At 38.2% G+C, this 22364-nt stretch overlaps 1 protein-coding gene across 1 annotated transcript in view; it reads right to left on the bottom strand.

The window, feature by feature from the left end:
• POLN (DNA polymerase nu) overlaps positions 1 to 22364 on the bottom strand; it is a 312741-nt gene that overhangs the window by 106089 nt on the left and 184288 nt on the right. Inside the window, exons 14-16 of the mRNA XM_027836282.1 lie at positions 18698 to 18755; positions 14096 to 14173; positions 8433 to 8547 (exon numbers count right to left, since the gene is read on the bottom strand). Coding sequence (XP_027692083.1) covers positions 8433 to 8547; positions 14096 to 14173; positions 18698 to 18755 — 251 coding nt within the window. The remainder of the gene's footprint in view (positions 1 to 8432; positions 8548 to 14095; positions 14174 to 18697; positions 18756 to 22364) is intronic.

Here is a 22364-nt window from a genome sequence, read left to right on the forward strand (position 1 = left end):
ATGGAAAAAGAGTCAACAGTTTAGTAAAGGAGGCACAAAAAATACCGAAGAAAATAACACCTTAAAAAACAAAAAAGGCCAAATGTTAAGAGTCACAAAAATCTACTGAAGAGAAGAACTATTTAAAAAGCAGAATTAGTCAAATGGAAAGTTGTACAAAAAATTACCAAAGAGAAAAAAAGCAAAATTGGGCCCCATGCCCCCAGCACAAGAAGCTTGGGACAGTGGAACCTCCACCCCAGGAGCAGAGCCCAACATAAAATTTAAAGTCATGAAATAAGCCGGAAAATGAGCAAAAAACAACTAAAAAAGAACCTGAGCATAGAAAGTTACAATGGTAACAGGGAAGATGAAAACACAAACTCAAAAGAGTACAACAATGTCAAAACAGCTACATGAAAACTCCCAAATTCCCAAGTCAAATAGAAAATATTGCAAGCAGCCAAAAAAAAAATAATTCAAATATAGGGGCTCCACGGTCAGGATAACACAAGATTTAGCAGCTTCTACATTAAAAGATAGGAGGACTTGGAATATGATATTCTGGAGGGCAAAGGAGTTAGGATAACAACCAAGAATTACCTACCCAGCAAAACTGAGTATAATCCTTCAAGGGAAAAAATGGATATTCAATGAAATAGAGGACTTTTAAGCATTCCTGATGAAAAGACCAGAGCTGAATAGAAAATCTGAAATGCAAAGAGAAGACTTAAGAGAAGCATAAAAAGGTAAACAGAAAAGACAAATCATAAGGGAATCAATAAGATTAAAGTTGTTTATATTCATATATATATATATGAGAAACAATGCTTGTAAGAACTTTCTCATTATTAGGGTAGTTAGAAGGAGTATATATAGACAGAGGGCACAGGTGTAAGTTGACTATTATGAGATGACATCTTAAAAAAATAAAATTAAGGGGTGAGAAAGAGTGATGCACTGGGAGAAAGGGGGAGAGAAAAAAATATTAAATACAAAAAACCCTACCTTCAATCTAGTAAAGTGAAATAATCCAATTATAGATAACTATAATTTACCTGATAAGTATATTAGACAGGTGTATGCTAAGTGCCACCTGAGATCTGAGCAGTGTAGTAATTACTGACAGGAAAGGTTAAATAAGCCTTCCTGGAAGAGGTGGAATTTGAGTTGAGCTTTAAAGAACAGGAAGGAATACAACAAACAATAGGGGGAGGGAGAACATTTCAGACACAGGAGACCATGTCAGCAGAAACACAGATCTGCCTCTCTGCAACTACACTCATTGTTTCTAGTTCTTCTTTCTGGGGCCAAGTAGGCAAGTCTAATCCCTGTTCCATTTGACAGTCTTTCAAATACCTGAACCTATGCCTGTCAACATTTTTATCAATGATTTGGCTGAAATCATGTTTATCAAATTTTCACATGAGGGATGCACTGGGGAAAAGGGGAAATGAGAAGAACCGAGAGATTAAGCACAGTAACAGCAATGTTGTAATAATGATAAACTGTGAGAAATTTGGCTACTCTGATCAATGCAACAGAAAATTAAGTATTCATCTAAAAAAAGGCCTAGGACTATGGTACCTGCAAAACCTTGCACTCATGACGCTAGCTTCTATGCCCAAGTAATCTTTCGACAATTCAACTATCACAATAGCTCACATTTGTGTAGCACTTTACAATTCACTTTCCTCTCAATGACTCTGGGAGGCTAATGATGATAATAGCTTATATTCCTGTAGTGCTTTGCAAAGTGCTTTCCATACAACATTTGTAAGAAGTAGGTAGTGCATTCTTGTTTCTATTTTAGGCACAATTCTCTGCCACAATTTTTTTTTCTGTCATCAACTATTATCTCCCAAGTAATCAGCATGAACTTCAAAAAATAAAAACTGTAGGTGGCCCAAAGGTCAATAGAAAGACATATGGTGCAGGCAAGAGGCTGTTAATGGACTAGGACAGGACTTGCACATAAGAAGAAGACTAAAAGATATCACCAAGGATTTGAATGACCAGAAAAGGTGGTGGACCAAGCACATGGCAAAACTGAGGGCAGCCTGATTGTTATACTGCTATTTAAGAAATGTTAAAATCATCAAAGAAAGGCTTGGGGAAGGAGAGAAGGCAGATCCTTCACAAAGTATTTATGGAAAGATTTGGACAAAAATTGCCCAGAATAAGAAAGCACAAGCAATATGTGCTCTGAATGGATGGAGAAAATATTGATGAAATCACAGATGCATTGAAATACTGTTATTCTCATTACAGATGAGGAAAGTGACACTGGGCAAGATGACATTTGACTTTTATACAGCTAGTAAATGGAAGAGTTGAGATTTGAACCTAGATCTCTTGAAGTCAAGTTCCATACTCTTTCCACTACCCCATGCTGCATTTTGATTCTTATTTTCTTCTTCTTCTTTTTTTTTGGGGGGGGGGTGAGGGCAATTGGGGTTAAGTAACTTGCCCAGAGTCACACAGTTAGTGAGTGTTATGTGTCTGAGGGCAGATTTGAACTCAGGTCCTCCTGACTCCAGGCCAGTGCTGATTCTTACTTTCTAATTACTTTTTAAATTACAACATATTTGAAAATAGTATAGTCACCTTGTTTAACAATCTTTTACTGTGTGTTAGAAGACTACCAACTTGCTACTACATCAAATCACAGCGATGCGTATTTCAATGAAGATAAAAAGTCTCTAATTGCAATCTAAAGGCAGGAAAGAAGATTTATATTCCTTAAAATGCACTTATCACAGGAAGAGACTAAAGTATTCATTTAAGGCATATGGTTCATGTAACAACCATTAGCTAAAATGTAGTTAGGAAAAGTGACCATGTACTTTTTTATTGAGGGGGAGATTCAAACTAGTTTCATCTCTTATTAGTTATACTTCCCTCTGAAAACATGATTACAGTGAACTTCATGAATAATTAAAATGTTTGTAAGGGAGAACTGACTTGATGAATCATTATCCTGTTGAGTGCTAAGTCTGTCATCAGAAAATCTAATAATTCAGTGCTAAATATAGAATACCTTATGTGAACCACAAAGTGGCATGGTCATATGTTGACTGTTTATGGCATTTAGAGATATAGTAATATATACTAACATGCCTTAAGTCCTTTGTTATAAAGTGATATATTCTCATTGGTGACAATAATGGAACCACCCCATTTGGATCTGATCTCTTCTGTATTTGAGGAAGAATGGAAGTTTGATCCATTGATGGATAATACATCACTCACCATTTTGAATGTAAATTGTTGTGGTCTTTGCACGTATTGTTCTTTTGGCACTGCTTTCTTCATTTTAAATCAGTTCACACAAATCTTCATGTTTCTCTGAATTCTTCATATTTATCATTCCTTGCAGTGTCATAACATTCCATTACATTTATGTACTATAATTTACTTAGTCAATCATTGACTATTTATTTTGTTTCTAGTTTTTTGGAACATACATACTTGAAAGGCAATTTTCTCCAGTGAACCATATCTTTATGACCACAGACTACTAATAAGTACAAAAACGAATAAAGATCTCATAGTGTTTATTGATTTCAAAAGAGCATTTTATTTGGCAGAGCAAAATATAGCCTTAAAGTCTGCAGAGGAGTCAAGGCATCTTTCACCTGAGCATCAAAACCATAGAAAACCCTGGAAAACTCTATAAAAATGATTACCTGGATAATCTTATTCATTAATCTGCTAACTAGTGATAACAATCAAGCTGTTAAACAGGGGGCTATGTGCTCAATAGAGGCATATGTCAGGGTCACAGAGGATGTCTTTCATAAAGTTCAAATAAAGGAAAAATTTTGTATTAATGGTTAAATTCTTCAAATGTTCATATTTGCCGATAACACTGATCATTTGAGAGATCCACAATAATGCAACAGGAAGAAAGCTCTATGGAGAAGGGGTCCATCATCCTCACCATCCATGGTAATTATTGTCCAATAGTCACCAAAAGGCAGATGGACACAAGAGCCTTAGGAGTGGAAGTGTGCCCCTCCCTAATACTACTGGTGTTGCATCCAGCTCAGCCCTCATGGCCATCCTTTGGGGAAAAAAATTCTGTGGCAAGGTGGCAGACCAACCCCACCAACTACCAGTCAACTGCTACTCATGGGGTAGAACAAGCAAGGAAATCTGGGAGAGAGACAGAAGGGTAGTTCATGCTAGGCAAATCAAACTACTACCACCACCTCCCCTCAGGCCTTGAAACAACCTAGGACTATGAACCCAAGAGCCTTGGGACTAGCTGTGCTTCCAGCTTAGTGTCCTCAGTCATTATCCCTGGAAGCAACCCCTTGTGGAAAAGCAACCCAGCAACAACTGTTCCTGCAGGTGCTATAGCCACAGTGAATGAAGACCCAGATAGGAAAGTTCTTGCCACCAAAGTCCTCAGCACTGTCAAATGCTTCAATATCAGAAAGTGATATAATTTTATCAATGGAAATGACATTAAAGAAGTGATATTACCATCTCCTTTGCACCCTAAGGACCATAGGATTTTTCCATCTGGCTGGCAGCTGAAATCTTCATACATGTTTTCTCTCCCATAAGAATGTGAGCTCCTGGAGAGTAGGGACTGTCTTACTTTTCTATTTGTATGTCCAGTGCTTAGCCCATAGTAATTGCTTAATGAACGCTTCACTCATTTATTCATCCATTCATTTATTCTAAAGTAAGTGTTCTAACAATTTATAAGGAAAAACCAAAGTGGATGAAAAATATATTGCCCAGGCTATAATGTGGTATTTGACACCCATCAAATTAGTCCATCAGTATGTATATCTCAGACAAACACTGAAACTGGGTAATGAACTGGCCCCAGAGCTGATATTTCTCCTGGTGCTGTTATATGGGACATCATAGGTTTGGCACAATTAAAATGACAACACAAAGGATAACAGCTATATCATGTTAGCAACGATTATGTAAATGGGAAAAGCAGCACAAAACCCTAATTGGGTATGTTCATGATCAGAGAAGGAGGTAGACCAATCATGAAATGAGAATTAAGGACAACAGGTAGATGAAAAAAGGGAATAAAATGACAGATATTCCAAGATGCTAAAAGAATAACAGAAAAGTCTTTAGCCCCCGTTGAACAGGTCCTTTATAGAGAGTTTATGGGAAAGCATGAATAAGAATCACACAAAATCAGAAGTGATGGAAAAATGGTGATCTGCACCACAGGAATGCAATAACAAATTCATCAAAGTGATGATCTTTAAATTATTTGTTCACAATGGAGATTATAGGGGAGTTTTCAGTATATTATTAATATAACTTTAAATTATTAATTAATTTTAAATTATTATTTGCATATAATAAGGCTGACAAAAACTCACATTTGCATAATGCTTTAAGGTTAACAAAGTCTGCCAAGTTTGGGGCAGGATCTAATTAAGCCAGATTATCTGTGTTTGTTTTTTTTTAATAAATGAAACTGGAACAAAGGCAATAGACAGAAGCAGAATAGATCTATCAGCATTTCTGTAACAAACTATTTTTATCATTGATAACAGTGAACCAGCCACATTTAGATTTTAACACCACAGTCCCCCTAGACAAGAAAATGGAGCTGGTGTTAAAGAAGACAAATATAGAACAGCCAGATCAGACCAAGTATACTTAGAAGAAGAAATCCATGATGGAAGAGATACAATTTGGAAAACATTACGGTATTGATTTTCAGGCTATCTGAAAGGGAAAGATACTGAACAACTGGAAAAAATCATGACTGTATTATTATTATACCTCTAACAGGTAACTGAGGGCATCTATGGCCCATATGCTTGCTTTTAAAACCTCCTTAAAATGGTTATAAGAATGATCCACATATGTATTGAGGCTATCCTTGAAAATGTGAGAAAGGAATAGGAAAGTTTTCATGTCCCAGCTCTAAAACTTAATTGTGTGACCCTGGGCAAGTTGCTTAATCTCTCTGAACTTCTTATCTCACATACACACCAATTAATGTAACAGTTATGTTACCAACTTAAGAGGGTTCTTTTAAGGAATGTATATTATAAACTTTAAAGTGCTATAGAAATTTAAGCAATTTTTATTGCACAAGGGGAAAAATGAGGGCAAGAGGTCCTATCTCTAGTGTGAATGCTCTAAATTTCTTTTAGGAGTAAGCAACTTGGTAAGAGTCTGAAGTGGCTCTTTTGCAGATACTTGTATTGTCTGACAAAAATATTTTGAAGTAACACTTTACTAGCAACAGCTATAATAGCTTGGTAGCTGTCAAAAGCTGTGCACATACTGTCTGAACAAAACAAAATATCTGAAGACCTGGGAATGAAAATACTCATGCACATAGTATAAAGAGAAATTTCCAAGAGGCAGGTCCATCAATGTTTTTAGATGATGTTAAGTTTGTAGAGTAAAACCATAAAATATTTCAACAAAAACTAGTTAAGTGCCAACTATGTACAGGGCCCGTGCTGGGTTCCAGGATGATGCAGAGAGAAATAAGACACAGATTCTGCCTTCCCTCAAGGAGCTTACAATCTAGTCAGTGGATCAATACCTCCCTGTCTAATTAATAAAAGATGTGTTCTAAAACTTGGAGTTCTCTAATGCAGCAAATACTTAAAATAATTCTTTCTATGCTTGTAAAGCTTGCCTACTTCTTCTTTTATTTTATTTCTGGTCTTCTTTTTGCTCTCCCTGCAGACTGATTATTTCAATTGGCCATTATGCTTCCATAAACATAGGCTGAAAAAGCTTATTTTCTATTTAGTGATAGGCTTTTTCTGGTGCTGTTTTCTGAAAGTCTGTCAATCATATATCATATTAAAAGCTGCAAGACTCCACTTTTCCCACCTAATACAATGAAGACATTAGAGCTCGCTTGCCCAGAAGAAGTGGAGATTTGGCACTGTTGAAACTAACTTGATGCAGACAAAGCAAGCCAGATCATTCAGGTCTCCAAGTGCCTGGGAGGCTGATTGGAGGTGGTTTAGCTGTCCAGCTAAGTTATTCGTACAATGGCCAACCTTCCATTTCACTCTGTGCTAAGTAAACACTTCCGAGACCTGATTTAGCCTTATCATGAATTTCTTAGACCCGATGGGTGGGCTCCGTGTTAACCAACACAAGCATAACTGACAGTGTTTCTGCAGAAAAAATATTCTACCCAGTCAATTTGGGCTATCTTGTATGAACTTCCCACTTTCCTTCTAGGCTATCCAGCATGCCCTGCTCCTGTAACAATGTTCATAGGTATGTTTTTCTTAAATTTCTTATTCAGTCAAAAAATAGTAACTCACTTGACATCTCTGTTAACTTCATTTGAGAATATGCTCCCTGAATTCTTTATTTAAAAGTTTGGTTACATAATTTTTTATTTTTCCAGTCCTTAATCAATATTTAGAGCACTAGCCCTTGAGTCAGGAAGACAGACTCCAATACTGCTTCAGATATATATTAGTTGTGTGACCCTGGGCAAGTCCCTTACCCATTCTCAGTCTTAGTTTCCTTAACTGAAAAAATGGGGATAATAATAGTCCCCATTTCATAGAGGTATAAGGATCAAATGAATTAATGTGTGTAAAGGAATTTATTTAGCCTTAAGGTACTATAAAATTGTCAGTTATTATTAGGAAAATCCAAATTCTAGTGTTATTTTCTGTCATTTACTTAGTGTTTACTGTAGATTCAATCTTTTTTTCCTATCAAAAAGAAACTAGGGACAGCTAGGTAGTGCAGTGGATAGAGCACCAGCCCTGGAGTCAGGAGGACCTGAGTTCAAATCCGGTCTCTGACCAAACACTTGACACTAGCTGAGTGACTCTGGGCAAGTCACTTAACCCCAATTACTTAAAAAAAAAAAAAAGGATGACATAGGGGAGGCAGATCATTAAGATCTCTGAACACCAAAGGATTTTATAGGGGGCCAGCTAGGTAGCATAGCGGATAGAGTACCGGTCCTGAAGTCAAGAGGACCTGAGTTCAAATCCGGCCTCAGACCAAACACTTGACGCTTACTAGCTCTGTGACCCTGGGCAAGTCACTTAACCCCAATTGCCTAAAAAAACAAAAACAAAACAAAAAAAAAACAAACAAAAAAAAACTGCATTTCCAGGAAAGTTTGAGGATCAACCTTATTCTTTGGTGCCTCTTTTAGGCTGAGGAGAGAGGGGTAAGAACATGCAGTTAATGTCAAACATTATTACTACACTTTCTATTTTCCTAATAGCCTCTAGTGGTTCATCCTTTACTACTGTGAAAGATAAATGTTGATGATATCAGTTTTTTCACTATTATGAAAACCCTCTGACACATCATTTATCCACTCTTCAAAAGGTGACAAGCTGGCAAAAATGATTAACTACTCCAGACAATTTAATTCTTTCTTAAAACACATGTGGAAGAACTAAAGGCTGTTTTAATCACATTAGCATCGCACACATCTGCTAGTCTCTTACCACTGAGAAGTCAGGCTCATAAACACATCAAGACTCTCTGGTTCCTGGAAAAGCTTCAGAAGTTCTGGATCACAAGAGAGGTGAGCAAGGATGCGCAATTCAATCTGTGAAAAGTCTGACAAACACAGTCCTCCTTTTAATTCAGTCTTTTAACCAGCCCCTTCAGTTTTCTTCTCTATTCCTGTTTCACCCATTACTGCAGCACTGACCCCTTCACCTCTCTGGGCAAATCACTACAGTCTTAAATGACTACAATTCACGTTTTTAAAAAAGAGGTTTTCAGTGCCTTCCCTCTGTTAATTACTTTCTATTTATCCTGCATGTTGCTTTTTTTTTTGTACTTAAGTGTTTGCTTGTTGTCTCTTTCATTAGGTTGTGAGCTCCTACAGCAAAGGAACTGTCTTTTGCCTTTGTGTACCTCCAATGCATAGCACGGTGACACAGAGGAGGCACTAAATAAATGCTTACTGACTGATTTGTTTGACTGAAAAAGCCCACCTGGTCTTAGGCTGCATTACAAGAAACAGAATGGAGTGTCTAGAGAGATAACTGTCTTCTAGCCTGGGCACATCACATTTGGAGTTGGGATAACCACATTTAGCAAGGATATTGACAAACTGGAATGTGTCTAAAAGAAGGTGACCAAGATGGCAAGAGGACTAGAAAACACATTGAAGGAACTGGGAATGTTTGGATTAGCAAAGATTTAGAGGAGACACAATAGGGGTGTTCAAATTGTTGCTGTTGTTGAGGGCCAGGGCAACTCATGAAGATACTTTCCTAATTTATAGAGAATTAGCTGAACTTAAAGTAAGCCAGAGAAGCCAGGAATTGAGGATGAGGAGAGAGAACATTCCATGCATGGTGGACAACTAGGGAAAATGCCTGGAGTCAGAAGAGATGGAGTAACTTGTTCTAGGAACACCAGGTGTGCCGATATTACTGGATCAGAGAATATGTAGAGTGGGGGGGAGGGTGGTGGGATAAGAGGGATAATAGTGCAGTAAATAAGTAACTGCCTCACATCCCATGCCTCCTGCATCACTTCCCCTCTTTGATCATTATTTTGATATCCATTATCTTCCACGTAGCCTGGTCATTATCTTGGTCCCATCACTCTCAGGGCATCTCCTTCTTGATCACACGAACAGCTTGTGTTAGAGGCAGAACTTCAGCCCCAGTCTTCCTGGCTCTGAGGCCAGCTCTATATCTGTCATACCTCAGATGCCACTCCACTACTGTGCAGTCTCCAAAATTCCCACGTTCCTCATGTCTTTGGGTTAGGGCACTATATGCACCCCATAAATGCAAATGTTAAAAACGTCAGAGGATTTAGGACTGAACTGGACCTTAGAAATTCTCTAGTCTTATCCACTCATTTTACACATATCAAAACTTAAGCTAAAGGAAAAAAGTATTTTGTCCTGGTGATTCAGGTATTAAGAATCAGAGCCCTTCTAACGCCAAACCCAGTGGTCTGTTCTTGGTCATGGGCAGTTGAGCACGAATTTATTCATCAGATTGGTTTGTTGGTCATCTCACTGAGTGGTAGGTAATACTTTTATTTATATGGTACTTCTCAAGTTTGTTTAGGGAAGTTTAGATGACAGGAAAGCAAGATAGAGAAGGAGACAGGTCATGAAGGGTCCAAAGCAGAAAACATTGTCCAAGGGCAGCATAACTATGTGAGGGTACTTGCACTTACAGGTGCTCAGTAAATATATATTATTAAAAGACTGGTGGGGGTGGTTCCCAAATGGGAGCTGAGAGAGAAAAAAAATGGAAGGCTACCAAAGACCAACTCTACCAACCTCACAATTCTCACTTAGGGCTGACCTGTATTGGGAAGACATTAGGAGAAGGAGAAAAACAGCATGTGACACAGAGAAACTACTTTAGTCAACCTTGTTTGGGTTAGACCAAAGGAAATGAAGACAAACCGACCTTGACATTCTTTGGCCAGGGTGAATGGCAGCCATACCCTTTGCTACAGGGTCTACACTGAGGGCACAGAGCTACACAATTTGCCACCTACTGTTTCCTCCTATATACTTTTCCAAACTCTGCTCCCTTTTAGGCTCACTGCTAAATCCCACACACTGATACAGGCAGACTCCTCTCCTAGCTTGCCATTTTATCAGTCTCTCAACTAATACAGACAGAAATCTTCAATCCAAATCATTTTCCTCTCTTGCTTTTGCCTTTCTTTTTTACACCCAATCACCAAGAGAAACAATCAATCAACAAGCATACATTGAGCAGAACATTAACTAGGTATGTTTATTCTTGGGGCAAGGTGGGGTGGGCACAAGGTTCAAGAGACCAGACCTCATCTGGTGTGTAGCTACAGTATAGGGATGAGAAAATATGTCCTGGGATGTTCCTATGCTGCTAAAAGATAGACTGTTACTAAGAAGATAGAAGTCAAGAAAGAATCTAGGGGTATGGTCACCTTGGAATTTTTGTGTCATTTTGAAAAGCACAGTGGATTGGCAGGTGCAAAAGAGAAATTTACGTGGCAGAATTAGCAGAAGGCTTAGGAGGTCCACATGAGAGGATACTTCCCCTGCTTCTGCAAAGAGATGGGAGCCTATGTGTGTCAACTTTGCATATAATGTCAGACTTTTTCAATATTTTGGTTAGCTGTGATAACAAGTTTTCTTTTTCTCCTTTGTTAAAATAGATGGCTCTCTGACAGGGGAAGAGGAGAAAGAGATTCTGGCATTGTAGGTGAGGTAAAAACAGGATAAAGAGAGCCATAGGGAATCGAACCTCTGGGAGAGAGCAGTAGGAAGAAAGCCAAGGGAGGGGATAGAGAGGAGAGGGGGAGATGCAATGGCAGTGTGAAAAGGTATAATCCCTGCCCTTAAGGAGAAAATAACTTACTGGGCAGGGGGAGGAGAATATGACATGTACACAGAAAAATATTATTCAAAGTAAAAGGTCAGAAGAGGAAAGGAGAGCTACAATGCGCTCTAAAAAATTCAAGAAGAGAAAGGACTCTTTGAACAAGGGGAACCTCAGAAGGCTTCTTCGTCCACGGAGGACAAAAATATTCACGGTTTCTCATAACCGTGGCAGCCTCATGTAGCCAAATGTATCTTCCCTGCTACTGCAACTTTTACTTCTTCCAAGGGCACCAATTACTAAAATGGAATATTCAGAGTTGGAACTAGTGCTGGGACAGGAGGCTGAAGGAACTGAAGACAGTCCACTTTCTAATCCTGAAGATGAAGTTTAAAATACTTTGGTCACATAATGAGAAGACAGGTCTCATTGGAAAAGACCCTGATGTTGGGAAAGATTAAAGGCAAGAGGAGAAGATGGCAGAGGATGAGATGGATAGACAGTGTCATGGAAACAGCAAACATGAGCTAGAACAAGAGATAGGGGAGGACAGAAGGGCCTGGCATGCTATGGTCCATGGGGTCTGACAACAACAACAATAACAATATTTTCTAATCACTTCCCCTCATTCTCATGACACAAACCAAGACACTTCTTATGAGGAAAGAGAGAGGGAGCTGTTCTCTTCATATGTGTTACCTGGGACATGATGGAGATGAGTTCTTTATATTTAACATGTAGGAAAGAAATTACATTTGTTCTATTTGTCCAAAAGGCAAAACTAGGAGCAATTGGGTGCGAGGCAGGAATAGGGGGCAGTTTCAGAGATACAGATTTCAAACTATTCCTAACGATCAGAGTTCTCTTGGAGAGGAATAGGGGTTCTCATCGAGGGAACTCTTCCAGCAAAGTCTGGATGATGACTTATAGAACATGTCAGAGACATTATAGATGGCATTGCTGCTCAGGTGGACTAGATGTCCTCTGAGGTCTCCTCTAGCTCTGAGAACCTGAGAGGGTGTCTAGCTCTCTTTCATGTTCACAGGTCTTTCTATAAGGCCAAGCTGGGCCACTGGTACATTTTAATTAAAAAATTTAGATCCCAAAATTGTTGTTGAGTGTTCATATAGGGCAACTAGAAGGGTTTAAGTATTTTCCAAATCAAAAAATGGTATTGGATAAATGGATTGACTGAATTTTTAGAACTGGAAGGATCTTGGAAATTTATTTTCTGCCTTACAGTCAAACTGAAGCACAGGCTTCCCATCCTACACATCTCTCACTTTTCCTTCATGCCTTGGCTCACACAATTCTTCATGACTGGCATGCCCTTCCCTCCTGTCGACATTCTAACTATCCTTCAAGTCCCAGCTCAAATGGTACCTCCTTCAGGAAGCTTTCCATATTCATTTCCATTAGAAATGATCCCTCCTTCCTAAGGGCAGAGGACTTAATTTGATTTCTCTCTCCTCCCATGGTATTTAAGAAATATTTGTCAAATAGTTCAACTATTGGAACTGAATAACCAAAGACTGTCATTCCACAAAGAAGGGATCTATGTTTCACTTATAGCAACAATCCAGATTCACAAAAAGTAGAAATTATATGATGATTATTTATTGTATAAAAGAATGTTTCTGCTGTGTGCCATGATTTAGGGATGGTCACTTTCCCAAGGGTAATACTAACAGGAGCTGGGAGTTGTCTAGCTGAACTTTATTTAGGGGAACCTAGGATAGAAACCTGACCTTAGCAGTGTCTGTATAACAACTCACACTTGCCCAATGAATATGTTTTAATCTTGGACTTTCCTCATTCTCCAGCTCTTTCAAACTTCTGGATGACTCTAAGCTACAATATCATTTTACCTCCCTCTCAAGTGATGTTGGTCTGCTGGCACTGACTCACACTTGGGTGCTAGAGTCAGAGGGCCTCAGCTAGAACACTGTCTTTGGGATGAGCTAGTCACATGACCTCGGGCAAGCCCAAGCCGCTGCGACTCCCTGGGTGTTAACTTCCTCCTCTCTAAAATGGAGCGGTTGGTGGTGTCTTAGTCTCCTTCCAGTTCTAAATCTCCTGATCCTCTTGATCCAGAACCTTATCTCTGGCTCCAGTTCAATTTAGCTGAGCATCCCATATCTTTTTCGAAATTGAAGTCTGACTCTAGACAACTAAATACTTCTGATCTCTCACCAAATGGACAATTTGGGGCCATGGACTTTCTTTTTTACATGATATGGACAATATCAGCCTGCTGCATGGGGAAATTTCAACCTCAACATGGCAGTAACTCTGATCTCAATGAGGGGCAATGACAGAAAATATATTACATGTTCACATCACAAGATTTACCATGATCTGTTTTGTTTTGTTTTTTTTTGCAATTATGTAAAACATTTCCACATTAGTTATTTTGTACAAGAAGAAAAATAAAAGAAAAAATTAAAGAAAGTGAAAAATAACATGCTACAGTCTGTATTCAATCAATATCAGTTCTTTCCCTGGAGGCAGATAGTATGCTTCATCATTAATACTTCGGGATTGTCTTGGATCACTGTATTGCTGAGAATAGCTAAGTCATTCACAATTCTTTGTCAAACAATACTGCTGTTACTGTGTACAACATTCTCTGGTTCTGTTCAATCTGTTCGGTTGTTGTTTTTTTTTTAAGCAATCAAGCTCTTTTACTCATTTAAGTTATGATTATATTTACAAGCATTTGATTTTTACATAAAATTTAAGAACAAATCTAATGAAAAATGGCTTCCAACAAATTTTCTTTATATTGTTTACTAAAAGAAATTGTCATAAAGTACCTGCTGCTAGGAAGGTATAGCCTTTGGAAGATATAAACATTGTTCTGGGAGAAATAGTTGTTTTTTCATCTTCTTTCCCTGAAGAAAATATACAATTGGCAAGTACATGAACATCTAAATCACAGCAATCTTTGATAGGTATACAATTATGCTAACATTATTCTACAATGAACATAGAGTCTAGTTTTCTGCCTCTAACTGCTCTGGAGCAAGGATATCCTTTATATAGCATGCTGAGGTAACAGAAAGAACTTGTCATTTGGAGTCACTTGGAGCCCTTCCCTTCCTCTGCCAGCAATGACGTAGGGCTACTTTTGGGGCCTTAGACAAGGCAGTTCATTTCCCTGAGCCTCAGTATCCACTTGTTTTTTTTTGCAGAGAATATAAACTCTGGCCTTTAAAGTCTTTTACAACCTAGCATCAGCTGACCTTTCCAAGCTTATTGCAGAATACTGCCCTTTTTACACTGCACACTCCAGCCAAACTGGCTGATCTGTTGTACCTCATGCTGGAGATTTTTTCTCCCATCCCCATCGTTTTGCACAGGCTGTCCCCTCACCAATACTTTGTAGAATCCTTCAGCTTAGCTAACATCCCACCTCCTACACAAAGCCAATCCTGATTTTCCCAGTTGCTAGGCATTTTCTACCAGAAATCATTTTGTATTTTTTTAAAGCATACTTTGCATTTTCTTATGTATGTGTATGCTATTTCCCCTCAATATCATATAAACTATTTGAAGACAGGGATTCTTTCATTTTGTTTTTATATCCTTCTTGCCTATTATGTACTTTTTACATAGCAGGTGCTTAATAAGTATCAAGCACAGTAATTTATATAGTAGTTCCTTAAAAAAAATCCTTGTTAAATGGTTTGAATCTACAGAAATAATGAGTTGAACTACATCTTTAAGATCCTATTCAATTCTAAATCTTATGATCCCCATGTTCTCCTAAATAACATGACTATTCAAATTTCCAATCCATATGAAATTTCTCAGGGAAAAATTATTTTTGTATTCCCATTGCTTAGGCACCACAGTGCCTTGCATACAGTAGGTACTGAATACATTTTTCTTGAATTAAATTAGCTAACTGAAATTTTTCTATAGAAAGTGAACAAAATAATCTTTCAATCATTCCAGGCATAGAATCAATGTCTACCAATTAGTTACTTCAGAAAAGCTGAGAATAAATGGATGTCAGAGATGGGAGGGACCTTGGAGATCATCTACTCCAACTCCTTTGTTATAAAGATTCTATGGTTTACTACAGCCAGCCATGACTACCATGGGGCTCTAGCAGTTGTTTTTTTGTTTTTTTTTTTTTGTTTTTTTTGGTGAGGCAATCGGGGTTAAGTGACTTGCCCAGGGTCACACAGCTAGTCAGTGTCAAGTGTCTGAGGCCAGGTTTGAATTCAGGTCCTCCTGACTCCAAGGCCGGAGCTCTATCTACTGCGCCACCTAGCTGCCCCTCTAGTAGTTTTAATAAGCTCTGAAAACTATATGTACACATATATGTGTACATATGATACATAAAATATATATATGATATATGTGAGAATATGTGTGTTTGTGTGTAGCCCCCCCATACACACACACACACACACACACACACACACACACACACACACACAGCCACAAAGAAAGGAAAAGAAACATTTGCTCACATTAGGACAAATGAAAGCAACTCATTCATTGATATTAGGACCAACATTGATGTCCTTTGAAAGTTACCAAAATGATTTCAAGTTCCTACCTCCTCATTCATTCAACAAGTATTCATTAATTGCCCCATATATATTCCTCATTGGGAGAGATACAAAGCTTAGGTAAGATATCACTTTGCTCTCATGTAATTTAAATTTTAATAAGAGGATATCACATTAATTCATTCAAGAATATTTACTATGTGTTTGCTGCTCCCCTCCTTCCCCCATCTCCCGCACTTCATGTTCTAGCTCCCATGGCTTGCCTTTGAATAGGCCATCTCCAAGGTTGGAATTTTTTCCTTCTCCCTTCTCTTCTCCCCTCCCTTCTCCGGTCTTTTCTCCTTCCCTCTCTTCCTCTTTCCTCTCTTTTTCTTTCTTCTCTTCTCCTTGCTCTTTCTCACTCCATCTCTGCCTTTTGGAGCTCCCAGCTCCCGACAAGTTTCAGCCTAAGCGTCACAGTTAGGAAGCTTTTTGGGATTCTCTTTAGTTGTAGAACATCTCCAGAATTACTTTTTTATTTCCTGTGTATATATTCTACATTTGCTTATCTGGGCATGTGTTTCCTCCCAGTAGAATATAAGCTCATGGAGGGCAGAGTTTATTTTATTTCTGTCTTTATATCTCCAGGACGTGGCACAGTGTCTGACACTTGGTGCTCAACAGATGAAAACAATGGAATTGAATGGCTATGTTCAGAGCACGGTGCTTGGGAATGGAGGTAATCCAAGTTTAGATAAGACATAACTTCAGCCCTCAGGGACCTTACAGTTTAGTTGAGGAATAAGCTGAAAACACAGATAATTATACTACTCAAAATTATTTAACAAATATACCAGAAAAGTACAAAACAAAATACTACAAAAGATCTGATCCTAGGCAAGTCACTTAACAGATCTGAGCCTCAGTTTACCCATTAATAAAATGGAAATAATAATAGCACCTACCTCACAGGACTATCATAATAATCAAATGAGATAAGATATATAAAAGGCTTGGTTAAAATTTAAAAACTTTATAAATTGTTATTATTATTCATGAGAGGTTAACTTCTTAAAAACTTTGATTAGATCTTTGGAGAGAAAAATTCCTATGTTTCAAAGCATAAATATAGAGACTGCTAAAATTCTGTTTCACTTGTGCATGATCTAATGAATCTTGGAAGGAAATAAGTTTCTATTAGACACTTTCCATTAGTGCCACTTAAGACCCTTCTGATGTAGATCTTTTTAACCCCTATAGAATAATCAACTTTCCAAGGGGAGAATGTTCTAAGTTGGTACCTAGGTCTCCCTTGACTCTACATCCAATTTTCTGTGCACTAGACTCATTGCTAAAATAAGCTACTTTCTCTCCTACAAACATTCCTTATGCTTTTCTATCTCTGTTCCCTCTCATTGGAACATCCTCCCTCCCTTCAATAGTTCATTTGTTGAATTCCTAATCATCCTTCAAAGCCCAACTCAAGTATCACCTTCTCCAGGAAGCCTTCCTTGAAGTACCCATTAATAACAGCTCTTCCTCCCTCACACCTCAGATTCATGCATTATTATTTTGCACCATAGTTTTGTATCATATCCCCTTATTAGGTTGCAGGTGCCAAGAAGGGAGGTACCATGTATTATCTAAACATCATATCCCATTTTCTCAGTAAGGATGCATGTGTAAGTGGAAAAATGGTGTGGTGTTATGGAAAGATCTCTGGACTGAGGATCAGACAACTTGAGTTCAACTGTGAGCTCTCCCACTTGTCACCCCTGTGATTCTGGACAGGTCACTGTTCTTCTCTAGGCCTCAATGTCCACATTTGTAAAATGAGGGGACTGGACTTGGTCTCTCAAGTCCTTCCGGCACTCTCTCTATGATTCCATGAAAAGAAAGCTAGACCTGTCCAAATACAAACAAACTCCAAATGTTCTTCTTAAACTCAATTCAAGTGGTGAGGGCATGTGTTCTATACTGGAGATATTTGTTTTTTGCCAAAGCTGTGATTTTGTTAATGTCAGTGCAGGCTATGAAACTCTCTCTACTTGTGTAAATCATCAATTCTTCCGCAATTTATAGTCTCAGTTGTCTGGGGCACTGAATTGTTAAGTAACCTGCCCAGGTTCATACGGTCTAGAATATGTTAGTATGTGCTGGGGATACAAAAACAAAAGAAGACAGTTCCTGACCTTGGGGAATTTATAATTTAATACCTGAATTTATAATCCAATAGCAATTTTACCATCATCAGTGCAATAGTGGAATTGCTTCAAAAGGAAAAAAAGGGTGGCTTTCTTCTGTAAAATTTTTGAAAATCAGTTTTCTGATTTTTAATGAGAGTTTACTCTGTTGGTGTTTAGTCTTTCATCTTCTTCTTTATTAGGAAGTTAGTGGGAGAGAGCAGGGGACTTGGGACTGCTTGCTTTGTTTCACTGTCATTGCTTTCAGAATACAAGCTAACAAAGGGGAGGGACCATATCTGTTTACCTTTTCTTTATACAGCACTTCAAACAGTTCCATGGTGGTAAGTTACAAACTAGGATAATAATTTAACAAAATTCAACAACAAAACATCATATGCATTTTAACAATCCTAGTAATGCAAAAAGAATCATGGGACATTAGAGTTAGAAAGGACCATACATGTCACTTAGTTCAATTCTCTCATTTTGTGCATGAGGAAAATGACACCCAAAGAGGAAACAGCTAGTATGTGGCAGAGCAAGGACTCAAATCCAGGTTTTCTTTCTCCAGATTCAATGTTCTTTCTAATACACTAGGCTATCCCTAACATAGAGTAGGAATTTTTTTGAAAAATAAAGAGATCAATATGGAAAAGCAATAGGCAATTTTGTTAGATTTTGGAAAAGGTTACTTTCATTTTAAGCAAAATAGAAGGGAATTTATTACCTTGTTCATATTGGTGTATAGTGATCTGGATTGGGTGCTTAGAGATCCCTTGGATATTCTGTCAATAAATGATAGGAATAGAGATTGACATTAATTGAAAATTCAATTCTTACATTAGTACTCATAAATGAAGTTATTTGTTATGTTATTCTTTATGAACATTTTAGTTTATTTGAAACTAAATCTTAATGTAATCATACATTATTAAGCAGATTCATATTTAATAAATGTGATTTAAAGTTGTATTTAAAATTGAAACCTAAACTTGGTAGGAACACAACAAAATTTAAAATCGGCAATTCACATAATAATCCCCCCCTTTTTTTTAACCTTTGGAATCCTTGTAGTCATTAGTTCTGTTATTATCAGCAGCCCAAAGCTTTAAAACATTTAACTTCTTTAAAAGCCTCATAGCACATACTGAAAAGTAAATTTTTCTTTGGGAATGTTAATGCTTCTTCTGAAAAAACAAAACAATAAAAAAATACTTGTTTGTCTCATGTAATTCTGTGTAGCTTTTAGTAGTTTTTCAATGATAATAATAACATCAACAAAAATAGCTCCTGTTTCTACAATGCATTCTGTCTCACAAAAAGCTTTCCTTGTGAAGGAAACAGTGTAAGTGCTATAAACCCCCCAATCAATTGGTCAATCAGAGTGTGTCAGGCACCTTGCTGTGTAGAGTTAGGAGAATGAGACAGTCTCTGCCCTTAGGGAACTTCCATTCCAGTAGGGGAACGCAACCTGTTCTTGGATAAGTACACACAGGACAAATACAATATGTGTACAGTGGTTATGGGGGAGGAGTGAGGGACTTTTGAGGGACAACACAAGGCAAGTAAAAAAAGGCCTCTTGAAGATGTTACAGAACAGAGCCTCGAAGGAAGCCAGGAGTTCCAGGAAGCAGCAAGGTGGGGCAGTGGATAGACCTGGATCTGGAGTCAGGAAGGCCTGAGTTCAAATCCAGCCTAAGACACTTACTAGCTATGTGACTGTGGGCAAGTCACTTAACCGCTGTTTGCCTCAGTTTCCTTAACTGTAAAGTACGTATAATAACAGTACCTACCTAACAGGGTAGTGAGATATATTTGTAAAGTGATTAGCACAGTGCCTGGCACACGGGAGGCACTTAACAAATGCTGGTTTACTTGTTCCCCTCCCCTCTGAGGCAAATAAGAAGTAAGAGAGTATGGAGTCAGGAGGTGAGATGTTTTGTATCTTCCACTCCAGGTCAATGGAGAGTACAGTGTGGGAAAGAGCAGCTAGGTGGTGAAGTGGATAGAATGCCGGGCCTGGAGTCAGTGAGGCCTAGTTCAAATGTAGCCTCAAACACCCTAGGCAAGTCAGTTAACCTTTTTTGCCTCAGTTTTTCATCTGTAAAAATGAACTAGAGAAATGGCAAATGACTCCAGAATCTTTGCTAAGAAAATCCCAGAGGGGGCCATGGAGAGTCAGACACAAGTGAAATGGCTGAACAAACAACAGAGTGTAAAGGGATGTAACGTGTGATCATCCTGGAAAGAAAGGCTCAGGCCCTATGGTGAAGAGTTTTAAATGTTCGTCCTTTGTCATCAAGGCAATGAGGTGCCTCTGCGGCTTCTTGAGTTAGGGAGTCATACGGTCAGATCATTTTAGGAATGAATAGATACTTGGTAACTGTGTGGCAAATGGATTGAAGAGTAGAGAGACCTGAGAAAAGAAAAACCAATTAGGAGGTTACTTAATAGTCCAGGAGAGAGTAGGCCTAAGGAGAGAACAGTCTCTAAGTTCAGGATTCTTTCCACTACACTGCCCTGCTTCTGCTTCTATACCACAGAGAAGATTATACAAATGTGTTCATTATGAACTTCATCTAAATTGCAACCATGTCAAGCCATGCCCTGTAATTTGTCTTTTTGTAATCTTTCTTGGCAAAGATACTGGAATGGTTTGCCATTTCCTTCTCCAGCTCTTTTTACAGATAAGGAAACTGAAGCAAACAAGGTTAAGTGACTTGCCCAGGGTCACACGGTTACTAAGTATCTGAGGCTGGATTTGAACTCAGGAGGATGAGTCTTCCTGACTCCAGGTCCAGTACTCCATCTACTGTGCCATGTAGCAGTCCATAATCTTTCCCCTAAGTGTCATTATTTCTGTGCCTGTGGTGAATATTTCTCTGTGTGTGTGTGTGTGTGTTTGTATTTGGAAGTGGCATTATTTTGAAAAATCAATATTTTGGAGGGTACTTTCATTATGCAACTTATAAGAGAGACTAAAATCAATATTTAAACTGCTTCGATAGAACTAAAATAATTAGAAAAAAGGTTTTATGACTTTTTTGGTGACATCCTATTTTCAAAGCTACCGTGGAAAGATAATTGGCAAATCCCCACCATCTCTCTGCATGCCAGCTCACTATTTCATCTTATTCAACAAGTAACTCAAATGAGATAGAAGAATGAAAAGATCTGTACAAAATCCATCACTTGGCATGTAGCCAGAATCATCACTAAGAGGTGACTTTCCTTCCTTCTATACAAAAATAAAATACCAGAAACCTGAAGCTTAATGAAAAACATTGACTCTGGTGGATAATAATAATATTAACATTTTTCTGATATATTTCAGTTTACAAAGTACTTTCCTCACAATAGTCCTTGGGGGAAGAGCATAGTGAAACTGTTTCTATACTCACTTTATAGATGGGGAAACTGAGGCTCAAGAAAAGGGTTACATAGGTCACAAAGCCGGAAAATATAAGAACTTGCACTTGCCAAGTCTTTGACTTGAAGCTCACAACACTGCATTACATTTCATACTGCGAATTCTAGCTAAGGCCAGTAATTAAAATTCTATACTTTTTATTAAAGGAAGAAAAATACACAGATTTCCTCCCCCCCCCCCCAAAAAATACAGGCAGAGATAACATTTGTAGACTTTGTGTCTATGTTGCTACAAACGTAACAGGATTCTCAATATCTACACAAGCACTAAAGTAATAAATATATATCAGGTACTGGAAAGCCTTTATTTTATCCCACAAAAATGAGTCATAAAGGACTCAAAGGAGCCCCCAAACAAATGTAGAAAACACATAAAGGGCCTCAGAGTAGCCCAAAATAAAAAAACAAACCAACACAATTTTCCTCCCTCTCTGGTGAATACTACTTTTCTACCAGGGTCCTAGAACCCTTTGGACTCAGGTCTCTTCCATGGTTTGGACTCTAATAAGAAAGGAATTGGACTTGGGGTTGCTAATGGACAACATTGACATTCTAATAAATTTCTCTCTCCCAAAGGGTCCCACACAGTCCCAAGACTTGTACTGTCACCTTATAGTTTGGACTCCTGTGAGAAGGCAAACACTTTGTGGCTACTAGTCAGGCAACCCCCTTCTCATTAGACCTGTACTGATTGAGTACTGGTGAGAAGAAAAGTATGGATCTTCTGTTTTTTCCATGTCAGGATTTTAGTACTTTACTCCTTCATCTTCAGTTGTTGATGGCAAGAAGGAAAAGGGTGATCTTTCTCCAATAGGTATGCTACACAGGAACACTTCTTTCTATGTAGACTTAAACTTCGGTTTACTTTTAAGGTATCCCCAAAGATAAGGCTACCAAAGAAATCTCCTTCTCTGGCTAGAAAGTCATCTACACACACACACACACACACACACACACACACACAC

Source organism: Vombatus ursinus, unplaced genomic scaffold (assembly GCF_900497805.2).
Source record: "Vombatus ursinus unplaced genomic scaffold, bare-nosed wombat genome assembly UNPS02014818.1, whole genome shotgun sequence".
NCBI classification, from domain to species: domain Eukaryota; kingdom Metazoa; phylum Chordata; class Mammalia; order Diprotodontia; family Vombatidae; genus Vombatus; species Vombatus ursinus.